This window comes from Protopterus annectens, chromosome 9.part0 (assembly GCF_019279795.1).
Source record: "Protopterus annectens isolate FY-2018-M chromosome 9.part0, PAN1.0, whole genome shotgun sequence".
NCBI lineage: Eukaryota > Metazoa > Chordata > Ceratodontiformes > Protopteridae > Protopterus > Protopterus annectens.
The window spans coordinates 1,237,402,322-1,237,416,924 of NC_056743.1; the positions used below are offsets into that span (position 1 = coordinate 1,237,402,322).

The 14,603-nt window shown below is 37.2% G+C and overlaps 1 protein-coding gene across 1 annotated transcript in view; it reads right to left on the bottom strand.

The window, feature by feature from the left end:
- LOC122811966 (V-type proton ATPase 116 kDa subunit a3-like) overlaps positions 1-14,603 on the bottom strand; it is a gene marked incomplete in the record, with an annotated part of 518,494 nt that overhangs the window by 167,641 nt on the left and 336,250 nt on the right. The window contains 1 exon segment of the mRNA XM_044084165.1: positions 417-535. Coding sequence (XP_043940100.1) covers positions 417-535 — 119 coding nt within the window.

Here is a 14,603-nt window from a genome sequence, read left to right on the forward strand (position 1 = left end):
TTCATAAAGTGTGTGCTTATGTATGACAAACAGTGTGTGTTTGTGTGTATAGCTGTATATACATGCAGCTTCATGAAACAACATGACCTCCCGTAGTTGCCTAGATGGTAGTAGCAGCACTAGTATTTCTGAAATTGAATGCTAAAGAACAGCACTCCATTGTCTTCTTAGCGTTTGTATGAAATGTGCATGAAGATTTTCATATCCTATTCTCTTACTGGCATAATAAAATGTTAACTGTTAGGATTTATGTTACTGGGGACCCAACAGCTTTCTGCGCTATGCATTTACATTACTGGGACCCAAACAAGTCCCTACAAATTCTCTCGAGGAGCCTCCATGCCACACCTCATCTGTTTACTTTTTAAGCCATTGTAAAATCCTCTCAAGGTCTGCACATTTTTGTTCATACTTACACATGGTTGAAGACACCTAAAAGAACCCCAAATGTCATATGCACGATACCCAGGATAACAGACATCTTCATCTTGAAGGAATTGAGAAAATTGAGGTGATTAAATGACAAGCTCCAGATCTGCAAAAGAAAACAACAGAGAACATACTCAGTGAAGTACTCTCTCTGAGACCAACAAGCCAGAACACTAATACAGTTTAACTGCAGCACTAATTTAAATGCATTCGAGAGCCAGTGTGCCCCATATCACTGATAGCCTTAATTGCTTTCCATAACACTTTGCCAAGAAAACGGGAATAAAATGGCTTTCAGTAATGATTATTTACCATTTAGGCTTCAGATTCTGAAATCACAATGTAGTAAAAATAGAATTCAGTAAGACTATTTTCCCTTGTACTCTGATGTAGTTTATGGTGAGTTCTGTTACCATGCAAGCTCCATGTTTCAACTATTATGCAAGCAAGAGGATACGTTTTGCCATTAAGACAAGTATTGGTTAATAAAACTCAGAATGATGTTGTTTTAATAAATGTCCATGCCCTGAGTACTTTTCCAGCTGATAATCAACTGCTTGGTAATGCCCCAACTGCTCCTAACTTTAGTGCCCCTGGTGCTACCACCAGAACTGGGTCTGCTGTTGGCAGGGTGAGAAGTGGAATTGGAAATATAGAGTAGAACAATCTGGCAGTGTCGCTAACAATACCCTTGTATACCATTCCAAAACATACTGCTCAAGAATTGTGGACAAAAGTAAAAATTATGGATAGATTTTAAATATTGCTCACATCAGCTTAGAAAAGTTACCAGCATAACAAGTTTTGCATTAGCATGTATTTTCTGAAGAACATGAAGTTTGAAGTCTGAAACTCAAATGTCGGCAGTCCTCAATGTTTTGCCAGAAAACCACAAAATTGTTCAAGGGCAACTAAAAATCTAAAATTGAAGCAAAAATCAATCAGTACATTTTACAAACATCTGGAGAGTTGAGAGGTATGTTCTGAAACTTCTGTGAAGTACTGAATGCATTTCAGTGTACAGTATGAAATATTACCATTTATAACCATGGGGAATGGGTAGTGAATTCACAGTTACTGTGGTAATGTAATAACACTGTAAACAAGGTAGCAGAAGTACAAATGCTAGATTACCAAATGTACTGTATGCCAGACTGCAGATCTGTAAAAAGGTAATGGTGGATGAGGTGGCTACCCACACACCAACTTCTAGGGTGTAACAACCAGGTCAATAGTTTTCAAGCTGACATTTCGGGTCTATATTAAATTATTGAATGGAATGAATGTCGAATGGCCGGATTATCAAAAGTACCGTTCATCGAGTTCTGGTTTGTGGGATTGGGGTGCAGTGAAGATTGGGAATTTTGCCCTTTCCTCACTGTAGTGCGATCTCAGAGTTGGTATATATAATTAGAGGGGGTGTGGGGGGCGCATCCCCCCACAAAACCAAGTAATGTGAAAAGCACTTTCGATATTTCGGCCATTCGATAATTTAATATAGACCCGACATTTCAGCAATCATGCTTTGTAATGACAACTAGTAAACTATTAGACTGTTATTTTCTGTTAAATGTAGCAGCAACTTATTAGGCTGGTACACAAAAACTTGTTGTTACCTTTAAAAGAAAAGGCAGTTTGCAGTTTGTCAGTGAGTGACTGCATTGGAATTGCACAGACTGGTGGTGGGGGGATATCGAATAAGTGTGCTGCCAATGCATTAGTCTGCATCTACAGCTCTAACAGAATGTCTGACTGAAAAGAAAAAATATGCATAAAGAGCACAATTAAGTTAAAATACAACGAAGCAAATGATAACGTTACTCAAGAACGTCACTCGACTTTCATTATTAAAAATGTGTTCTGCCTATGAATGGGTATTACAGTATGGGACCACTGAAATAGCTGGAGTAATGGAATAATATTAACACAAATGATAAACAGCTGTTATTATGGCTTGTCCATCCAGAGGGAATGGATGAGGGTCATTCTGCTGGAATGCTGAAACCACTAGTGCATTAACGAGACCCACTGACATGTCTGTGTACAACACACAACATATGGGCAAGGAGTGTGTACTCGACTCTGCCATGCTGCATTTTAACAGTAGCCTCCTAGTGGATTGGACATGCACAGAACTGTGTATACACATCAGACGGCTTGGCAAAGGTGTAGCAGATCCTCAAGTACATGGGTGCACATGTCAGCAGCAGATGTGGCTGGAAACAGTGCCTGTAACTAAAAACAGAATCTCCCTTAGATGACAGCTCCACTCCTACCCTCAGCAGACAACAAGATATAGCTATTGAAAGACACTCTCGTCCATAAGCAGACCACCACTCCCCATGGACTGATATGGGATGATCAGATGGGAAGAAGGAATAAATGGGTCACTGGAGTGTCCTATGGGATATATGTCTGGGAGAAAGACTGGGTATGCCTTGTGTAGGGCCAGTGCATGTAGAAATGGAAGGAAAAGGCCAATTCTGACCTCAAAGATGACTGTGCATAAGGGCTGCATGCACAACATATTAATGAACATCATGCTGCAATATGGTGTAGAGCATATGCAAGGTCCATTTTACTAACTGTATTTATGTAGCATCTATTCCATGACAATGGTCTCTGAAATTACTAAAATAGGATTTACTTCTGTAAGTACTTTATACATTTATTAATATGGTCTGCGAAGGATTCTAGAATGATCACTAGAACAAACATAAAATAATATTTTTATCTGGTAGATAATCTTGCAATTTAGACCACCAGGTGTCACTCGAGCATTTATTTATTTATTTTACATTTGTTCACTGGGACAGTCTGTCTAGCTCAAAAAGAACCCATTTTCAGTGGAGGCCTGGGGAGAAAAGCTCCAAATACAGACCGTGACTTGACTTACAAACATATTACAGTGTCTTAGTTTAACAAAGACAAAAGTTGTTCCAGATACACTTAGAGAAACAGACAACTCAGCATTTAACTACACAAGAAAAATATCCAATGTATACACAATATTATTCATTCTTTTGTTCACAGATGTAGGAGATAGGTACAGCAGATTCTTTCATAGTGTAAATAGTGGATATTTCACAGTTCTTTTTATAGTTTGACAGGGTGGTGGGATATTGATCAGCTGCCATATTAACAGAGAATAGAGAAAGCATTGTGGGAAGAAAAGAGTGTAGAAAGTGGGTTAATTATCTCAGTGTTAGGATGAAAGAAAATGAGGGGAGAATGCCGGCTTAAAGAAGATCCAACAGAGGAGAGAAAGCAGAGGTGAAGTTAACTAGATACAGAGCATGAGCACACTCATGAATTATTTAGATGTTGTTTTACTGAGGTTTTGAAGGCTACCAGGCTATGAATTGTTCTGGTCGACAGGAGGACAGAATTCCAGACTTTAGCAACTGAGTAAGAATACAGGCTTTACTCAGTACTTTTGAGGGCTTGGAGATAGTAAGGCTTTTTTTGTCTTTGGATCTATGGGTTCTTTTGGGATGTAAGGTTTGACTATCTGGTTCAGTGCTGGACATACTAAGGGTTTACAGATGATGTTGTGTAAGGTTAAGAGCTGGACATAATGGAAGTGGTTAGAGGGTTCTAGCCATTGAAGCATATGTAATGCTCTACAAGGATGTGTGTATGTTTTTGAATTAGTGGCAAATCTGGTCACGTTTTTTGTGGCCCTGTTCCAGTTTGGATCTAACACAGGACTTTAGGTTACAAATAACAGTAGCACCATATAGTAGGGAGAGGAGCAGGAAAGGTTCAGCAAGAGTGGCTTTGGTCGATGTGTTCGGGGAGTGTTTGTTTCCATACAGGATGCATAGTTTCTGGTGTATTTATGGTCGGTTTCGAATAAAGCCTCTTAAATTTATGATTTAATTATAAGTGGGCAATTTTTTAATGAGTTATAACTTTCCTTTTTACACCTATATGTATCTTTACTATATTAATATGTCTGCAAATCTTCAGCTAGATTTGTTAATCCTATCTACCTTTTTAAATTTCTATGTGTTATAATAGAGGTCTACCTTTTAAATTTGCGTCTTATGTATTTTGTAAATCTCTATGTGCTGTAATAGTAGGAGTACTTTTACTAAAACCTATGTTTTATGTTTTTATATTTATGCCTTTACATACCCTGTGAGTGTCTTTTGAACCTTCTGTCTAATGTATTAAGTAATATGCACTGTATTCTGCAAATTACTTAAATTAAGCCTGACCTGTTATACTTGAGTATATTAATCAACTATTACTTCTTATTCTTTAGGCAACATTTTAATAAGCCTGTTACAAATAATTCTGTCACTTTACCCTTAAAATTATTGACTGTATAATGTGATAAAATTGACTGTATAATGTGATAAAATTATTGACTGTATAATGTGAAGTGTGATATAATTGCATGTTGTAAACTATCTATTATAGTGACCCCGCCCATTAATATTCCAAAACGTGCACACTGATTGGCCAGTGTTCCTGTTGTAAATCTCACAATATACCAACGGAAAAAAGGTCCGGTCACCGGACTTTTTTCCATTGGTATAAACTCCTCAAAGTATATTTTTTTAAACAAATAAAAAAAGGAAAAAAAAAAAAAAAAACAGAGCAACGGAGACTTTCTTTTCTCCGTTGCATCCGTTCCTAAGCTTTGATATACTGGGTATGCATGGGACGCAAGTCCCATACGCATGCTCAGTACATCAAAACAAGGAAGCAGTGCACCACAACCAGAGGAAGAACAGTAATGCGCTGTTATACAAAGACATTATTTAAGAAAAGTATGTATTTCTTTCCGTAAATAATGTCATCGTATAAATAGCAATAACCGACTTCGTGGTTGTGGTATACTGAAATTTACCCACAATTGGCTTTATTTAATCACTCTGGCTTCGCCCTCATGATTAAACCACACCAACCGTGGGTAAATTTTCAATATACCACACCACATCGTCAGTTATTTCTTTAGTAATGCTGTTGTATAACTGAATATAAATGTTATATTCTGAAATTTGACTGAAATTTACATCAGAACTGATGTATATTTATACTGACCATCTAAAACAGCTGTGTATAAATATACTCTAGAAACTAACTAAACCAATACTAAAGGAATACCTTTTCTGCCTGTGTTATCCCAAACACAGATAAAAACAAAATGAAATACGGTAAATGTTCCATTCTAGAAACTAAACTATTACTAAAGAAATACCTTTTTTCTGTCTGTTATCTGAACACATAAAAACAAATTGAAATCTGGTAAATGTTTTATTCTGGAAACTAAACTATTACTAGAGGAATATATCATTTTTCTTTCAGCATTACTTGAACACAGATAAAAGCATAAACTGAAAACTAGTACTGTTACACAATTGTCTGAAAACAAACATTAGCATACTTGCCTTAGCTCTAATTTGCATAAAAGCACATCTGTTGTATACACATTTTAACCTTTAGATAACTGAAACACATTTAAAATGAAAACTGGTACTGTTATACAATTGTCTGAAAGCATAAAAACATTTCCATATTTGCTTTAACTCTAATCTGCGTAAATGCAGATCTGTTGTAACATTTGCAGCTTTAACAATCATAAACTGATAGTAGTGCTTGTTACCTGAATTCATTTACAGTTTTCTGCATGAAATAAACATATACTGCTAATAAACTAGTGTAAGTCTGTAAGCAAAGTGATAATGTACTAGTCAAATAGACCTAAGCTGCTAAAAAATACATTCTTGCAAGTCTGTAACTGAACTGAAAATGTACTACAGTGAAGTGGAAAGACTAACTTTATTATTAAATCAAATGGGAACCTTACTGGCATTGTTTTTTCTGCCATAAACTCAAATGAAACTATAGTAATCTGACACTGTATTATTAATATTTGCATAAAATGAATCTTAATTGAACTTTTTACATTTACTCTGTGACCCTCAGGCTGTAGGTTATGAAAGAATTTCATCAGTGTGCAGTTTCTTTAGCTGATGCCATTTAACTTTTTCAGTACTACTGAATGCTGCAAGGATTTATCATTATTGTATACAATATTCTTGGATAAACAGTAAGATCTTTTACTGCATAAAACTGTCACTTTTTCTTTCGGCTGCTCCCGTTAGGGGTCGCCACCGCAGATCATCTGTTTCCTTTTCTTCCTGTCCTCTGCATCTTGCTCTGTCACACCAATCACCTGCATGTCCTCTCTCACCACATCCATAAACCTTATCTTAGGCCTTCCTCTTTTCCTGTTACCTGGCAGCTTCATCCTTAGCATCTTTTTCCCAATATACTCTGCATCCCTCCTCAGCACATGTCCAAACCAACGTAATCTTGCCTATCTAGCTTTTTCTCCAAACCTTCCAAACTGGGCTGACCCTCTAATATACTTATTCCTAATCCTGTCCATCCTTGTCACACCCAGTGCAAATCTTAACATTTTCAACTCTGCCACGTCAAGCTCTGAATCCTGCCTTTTTGTCAATGCCACTGTCTCCAACCCATATAATATAGCTGGTCTCACTACCCTCTTGTAGACCATCCATTTCACTCTTACTGGTACTCGTCTGTCACAAATCACTCCTGACACTCTTCTCCACCCACTCCGGCCTGCCTGTACTCTCTTTTCCACCTCTCTTCCACACTCATCATTACTCTGAACTGTTGATCCCAAGTACTTAAACTCATTCACCTTCACCACCTCTACTCCCTGCATCCTCACCATTCCTCTATCCTCCCTCTATTTCACACACATATATTCTGTCTTAGTCCTGCTGAGGTTCATTCCTCTTCTCTCTAAAGCATATCTCCACCTTTCCACGGTCTCCTCCACCTGTTCCCTACTCTCACTACAGATCACAATGTCACCTGCAAACATCATAGTCCATGGGGACTCCTGTCTGATCTAGTCTGTCAACCTGTCCATCACCACTGCAAATAAGAAAGGGCTCAGAGCTGGTCCTTGATGTAATCCCACCTCCACCTTAAACACATCAGTCACTCCCACAGCAGACCTCACTGCTGTCACACTACCCTCGTACATATCCTGTACCACTCTTACATACTTCTCAGACACTTCCAACTTCCTCATACAACACCACAACTCCTCTCTAGGCACCCTGTCATATGCTTTCTCTAAATCAACAAAGACATAATGCAACTCCTTCTGACCTTCTCTATCAACACTCTAAGAGCAAACATCACATCTGTAGTGCTCTTTCCTGGCATGCAAATATACTGCTAATCACTAATCATCACCTTCCTTCTTAACCTAGCTGCCACTACTCTTTCCCATAACTTCATGCTGTGACTGATCAGTTTAATCCCTCTGTAGTTACTACAGCACTGCACATCACCTTTATTCTTAAAAATAGATACCAAAACACTTTTTCTCTATTCCTCAGGTATCCGCTCACTTTCCAAGTTTTCATTAAACAATCTAGTTAAAAACTCCACTGCCATTTCACCTAAACACCTCTATGCTTCCACAGGTATGTCATCTGGACCAACAGCCATTCTGTTCTTCATCCTCCTCATAGCTATCCTTACTTCCTCCTTGCTAATCCACTGCACTTCATAATTCACTATCCGCACATCATCCAACCTTCACTCCCTCTCATTCTCTTCATTTATCAGCCCCTCAAAGTACTCTTTCCATCTGCTCAACACTCTCCTCGCTAAACTGTCACTAATATTAAACTGATCTCTACCATAATGTTTTAGGACATACAGTACTGCCTTTAGTATAACTCTGGTACGCAAGTCCGTGCCTCTGGTGTGCTTGGTAAACTTCAATTTCTGTATGAAATATATACAATCTTGAAATGTTTATATATACACACACACACACACACACACACACACTATACATACATATATATATATATATATATATATATATATATATATATACACACACACACAAACACACATTTTATATATACATATATATATATATATATATACACACACAAACGCACATTTTATATATATATATATATATATATATATATATATATATATATATATATACATATATTATTTATTTATTTATTTATTTTTTATTTACATTTGTTGACCGGGCTAGTCTAGCTGGATAGATTTCCATTTTCAGTAGAGGCCCGAGGAGAAAAGCTCCACAGAAGTAAAAAATGTATACATACATAAAAATCAACATAGATAACAATAAGCCATTTAGAAAAGGTTAGTAAAAACAGCAAAATCTTCAAAAATCTTCTAAATAGTTAGTATAACATTAATTAATTACTACCACACACAGAGAAATTCCAAATAACATCATACAGGAAATAAAAATACTTGGAGATAAGGATACAAAGATAATAAGTAATGAAAGTGGAACAATAAGAGTGGGGTAGGGAGAAAAGGATTAGAGGTGGAGAAAGCAGGTTAAGAAAGTTAACAGGGAAAGAAGCAGGAGAGGATGGAAAGGGAGAAGAGAAAAGCTAAGTGGAGAAAAGAGTAAAAGAAGAATAAGAGAGATAGTTTAAGATAAGTAGTAATAGTGGAAGGTTAATCAGGTTTACAACAGGAACAAAGCCAGTGATTTTGGAAGTGTCGTTTAATGTTTTGTTTGAAAAGAGGCAGAGAGGAAATCATTGTTATGTTAGTAGGTAACAAATTCCATTTAGTACCAACAGAATTGGTGAATAGGGAGTTACCAGCAGTGTTATTAGATTTTATAGAAGTAGTCAAGAGTTTACTCGAAGAGCGGAGAGAGTTAAGATTGCTATAGGGGATTATGAGTTGGGAGAGTACAGGAGTGTTTTTTGGTTGGTACAGTATTTTATGGGCCAGAATGAGTTGATGGATAGTGAGATAGTTTTGAATTTCAAGCCAGCCTAGTTGTTTCAGGTTAAGACAATGATGGGTTCTGTAGGGGTTACCAGTAGCGAAGCGAGCAATGCTATTGTAGCAGGTAGCTAATTTGTTAAGGTTGTTTTTCTTGAGGTTGGTAAAGATGGGTGAGGCATAAAGAAGAGTAGAAATAAGATGGGAGAGAGCGATCCTAGTTCTAGTAGCTGGTGTAAGAAATGGTCTAATTCGATACAAAGATCCTACTTTTCTGTTGACTAGTTTTATAGAGTTGTTAATATGTTTGTCAAATGAGAGATTATTATCAATGGTAATACCTAACAGTTTAGTTGTAGAGTCAGGTGAGATGACAGTAGCGCTGTTAGAGGAGATATTAAAGTTTAAGGGGGAGGTCCTGGAAGTGGGGGTAAAGAGAATAAGTTTAGTTTTTTTGGCATTTAGTAAGAGGAGACGACTGGAGAACCATGTTTCCACAGTATTGGAGACATTTTGGGTAAGAGAGATCAGTTCTGAAGTGGAAGATGCTGAGCAGATGAGTGTAGAATCATCAGCATATTGAATGCATGTAGCTTGAGGGATTATTGTTTGAAGATCATTAATGAAGAGGGAAAAAAGAAGTGGGCCAAGGATAGAGCCTTGAGGAACTCCGATGGAAACAGGCAAGTAAGAGGAAATGTGGTTATCCCATATACTGTTATATGTGTATTGCTGGTTTACAGAATATAGAATTTAAAGTCAGTGCTACATTTTAAAAGTGACAGTACAGTCTGATTCTGGAACTTTTTCTGTCCTTTATATATATATATATATATATATATATATATATATATATATATATATACACATACACACACAAACATATATAGAACTGATCTGATTCTGGAACTTTTTCTGTCCTTTATACATAAGTACGTGAAGTTTTGAACCTGTGGATTTAATGACACAACATTTATGATGCACTCTTTTCTTGCTTGGGATCTGAAATTTTGACTGTACTGTCACTTTTAAAATGTAGCACTGACTTTAAATTCTATATTCTGTAAACCAGCAATACACACACACAAACATATATAGAACTGATTGGATTCTGGAACTTTTTCTGTCCTTTATACATAAGTACGTGAAGTTTTGAACCTGTGGCTTTAATGACACAACATTTATGATGCACTCTTTTCTTGCTTGGGATCTGAAATTTTGACTGTACTGTCACTTTTAAAATGTAGCACTGACTTTAAATTCTATATTCTGTAAACCAGCAATACATCATTTAACATCCGTGAATGCTTTATTGTTTGCATCAAATTATTACTTATGCATTGCAACACTTTACTACAATTCAAATGTTTTAACAATGTCTGCTAAACAAAACAGTAACACAAAAAATTGCTTCCCAGATCTGTAACTGTAAACCCTTTATTCTGTTTATTAACTTGAATGTCATTTCTGGTATACTATACACATGTGCTTCCAGAATGGTAAATGCATACTAGCCTGAAACGGTTACTTTTTTTTCTTACTAGCCACTCCCAGTCTAGTTTCTGAGAATAAGATACAGTCTCTGAATACATATTAACAGTATATAAATATTTGCTATTTAAAAATTTCATTTAGTAATAACAAAATAAAACACATTTATGAAAATACACCACAACAAAGCAAGCCACTCCTTTTTCATTAATGAACATATACTATTCGAAAATGTGCATTTAATAAAGTACTTTTTACCTATCTAGACAAGCTTTTAAGTGTTAACAAACAGGCTATAGAACATTGGTCATTCAATCCTGGATAGGAATATGCGTTTAATGTTAAAACCGGAATTGTGGTGGCAAATAATATACTATATATATATATATATATATATATATATATATATATATATATACACGTTATATAAATATATATATTTATATATATACGTGGAGCTTACTGTCTGTATAACTTGGTGTTTTTCCGTAGCAAACATTCAACACGCCACATCTTCTATTTATTCAACCCACTATCTCCCACGTGGAGCTTACTGCCTGTATAACTTGGCGTTTTTTCCATTGCAAACATTACAACACGCCACATTATCTAATTATCAACCCTACACTCTCGGCGCGACTATTCAGGAAGAGCAGTACAGCTTAATATTATTGCTTAGCTTTTAGTGCTGTTATCGTACTACCTTTAGTTATTATACTTTTTTTACCTGCTATTGTATTTAGACATTTACCTGCTAAAGCTGGTTTTAGAGTTAAACTGTTTGCCTTTTTGCTGCTATTTACCTCTGCTGGTTTTGTTGTACTGTTTTTATTTTTCTCTTGTACCTCCAGTATTTGAACACCTATGCTAACCCTGTCTTTTTTTATTCCCTTCCTACCTATCTGCCTTACCTGTCTCCCCACATTTCTAGCTTAATCTCTATTGTTTCCTGTCCTGTTTACCTCCTACTGGTGTTGGACGAACCTGGCCCTGCCTACAGGATTGAAAGTTGCTGGTTTCCTAACTTCTCTCCATTCAAGGAACAGAAAGTAGGTTCTGGGCTCTGTTTTTTGCTGATTTATAGCCTCCTATTAGGTCAACCTAAAGAGTCCAGACAATTGCCTGTGTCTTAGAGCCTAGCAGCCAATACCTCTCCTCTTCTTAACCTCACTACCCCTTCACATCCCTTACTTTTTAGCTTTTTTATTCTAACTCTTACTTCCTATAACTCTTCGCTATCCTATTTCAGCTGCCCCTATCACATTTCAACTACCTACACTATCCAGTAGATGGCAGTCTCCTCTCACTGATTACTTCTCTACTGCTTCTACTGCCTCTGATTATCCCTGTTTTAGTCTGCAAGGTTAGGGTTTTGGTCTTCTGATCTCCCTTAGTCTCTGTATTTACCTTGCTGTCTATCTAGCTCCCTGCTAACTGTAGTTTTTCGTTTCCTACTGCTGTAACCTGCCGAATCCTTACCTGCTACACTATCACCTATTTCTTCCTTCTCTCCTACTGTATGTTTTACATAACTTCATTCATCCCACTGGTGAAAGGAGTCTTTCTATTCCCATCAAACTTACCTGCATTTCTGATTGTCTCCTTTCTAGCCCACCTTCAGTTGTTTCTACCCGCTCCTTTCGCCCTGCGGGCTCACTCCGCTCCCCTCCCTACCCCCAATTCCCACCCACCCCCAGGGGTCCTTATCTTATAGCTCTCTAGACACACCCCCTATCCTAGCCCTCCAATCCTTTCGTTCCACCCCCTACCCAATACCCTTTCTCCACCTTACACTCCCACTCATTTCTTTACTTCTCCTTTCCTATTTCCTCTCACTTCCCCCTCCCATTTCAACCTCCCCTTATTTAACTCCTCTTTCTGTTTTATTCCTATCCCCTCCTTGTTTCTCCTGGTTCTAATTCTAACCTCTTCAGTAATATAACCCTCTCTACTATCTCCACTCATACTTTCTCATATCTGTCTATTATACTCCTACTCCTCTTACTATGGCTTCCTACCAGACTACCCAGCTCTTATTCTCACTTCTACTTCTTTCCACCCTATGCTCAATGTACCTCCTGTCCTACTATGAAAAACCACTTTATGTCCAACACTGCCACCCTAGCAAACACACAACAAAATTTCTCCTTCCACTTATCCCATACCCAAATATTTCTTCTACCCCTAATTATCATTTACCTAAATTCCATAGACTCTCACACCTTAAACTATGTAGTGCATTCTGAGAACAAAACTAAAATACAAACCCTTCTAAGGATTAACCTCTTAAACAAACCTACTAATCCCTCCCTCCTAGATGGAGATATCCACCCTAACCCTGGTCCTACTTCCCCTTCTCCCCTAGTATCTACACCTAAACTTAATAACACCTTCTTAATAGGCCATCTTAATATCCAAAGCATAAACAATAAAGTACCATACCTGCATGCCCTCCTACATACTCAATCATTTGATATTCTCTGCCTCTCAGAAACCTGGCTAAAACCTACTACTAAAGACACTGAAATTATTCCCCAGGGCTATAATATAGTAAGACTCGACCGTCCCAACAGCAAAGGTGGTGGTGTTGCTATCCTTTATAAGAATCATCTAAATATCACTACCCTTCCAGACTCTCCAACTCAAGATAACAAAATAGAAGTAATCATTGCTAAACTTCAACTAAATTCCAAAAAATCCCTTTATATCATCTGCATGTACCTGCCGCCTGGTAACAACATACCTATCCTTGAGAATTATCTCAGTTGGGTATCGGCTACTTATCCACAAGAAACTATTATACTAGGCGACCTTAACATAGACTGGAATAGCATTAATGCTGAAAACCCTTCATCTCATATCAACCTACATAGTTTTACCCAAACTATTACCTGTACAACCAGGCGAAATAAACATAGTAATAGAGAAAGCATCCTAGACTGGATACTTATAAACAGAGTCGAACATAACTACAAAACAGGAACCCTGCCTGATGATGTTAGTGATCACTCTTTAACCTTCATAACTAGGGAAAAGACTGATTGTACTATCCCCCACATTACAAGGAAAGTACGCACCATCAAAAATTTAATCCTGACCTATTTCAGACGGAACTTGGTTTATGTAACTGGAACACCTTAAAAATGCTTCCTCTTGAAAATGCAGTAATCTACTTTAATACAACTTTTTTATCTATTCTTGATAAATATGCTCCTGAACGTAGTATTAGAATTAAATCTAATTCAGCCCCTTGGCTCTCCCATGAAACAAAAAAACTTATTCTTACTAGAAATAAAGTCTGGGCCTCATGGAGATCCCACAGAAATAACCCTGACTTTCTACACTTTCGTCAGCTTAGAAATTTAACTAAAAAGGCAGTAATATCTGACAAAAAGAAATTCTACCTTGAACTACAGCAAAAGCATCTAAATAATTCTAAACTCTTCTGGTCCTCAGTCAATAAGCTCCTCTCCCCAGGAACCTCTAAAACACCTTCCCCAATTAATGCTGACCCTGACTCCCCTCAACAAACTGCAGATGCTTTTAACTCTTTCTTCACTGAAACTATACAAGCTCTAGCTAAACAGCTAAATGCCAACAACTTCTGCCTACCAAGCAACATAACTAACTCCTCCTCTAAATTCTCTCTACAACCTATCTCTACAACTTACATTTATAGACTCCTTCTCAAACTAAAACCTTGCACCCCCTCTGCTGACAAGCTCCCTTCACTATTTCTTCAAAAGGCTGCCAAGGTCATCGCATATCCTATATCTATTCTCATAAATAGGACCATCAAAGAAGAAATCATCCCTGATATCTGGAAAGCCTCTCATATTATCCCACTTCATAAAGGTGGAAACTCCACTGACTATTCA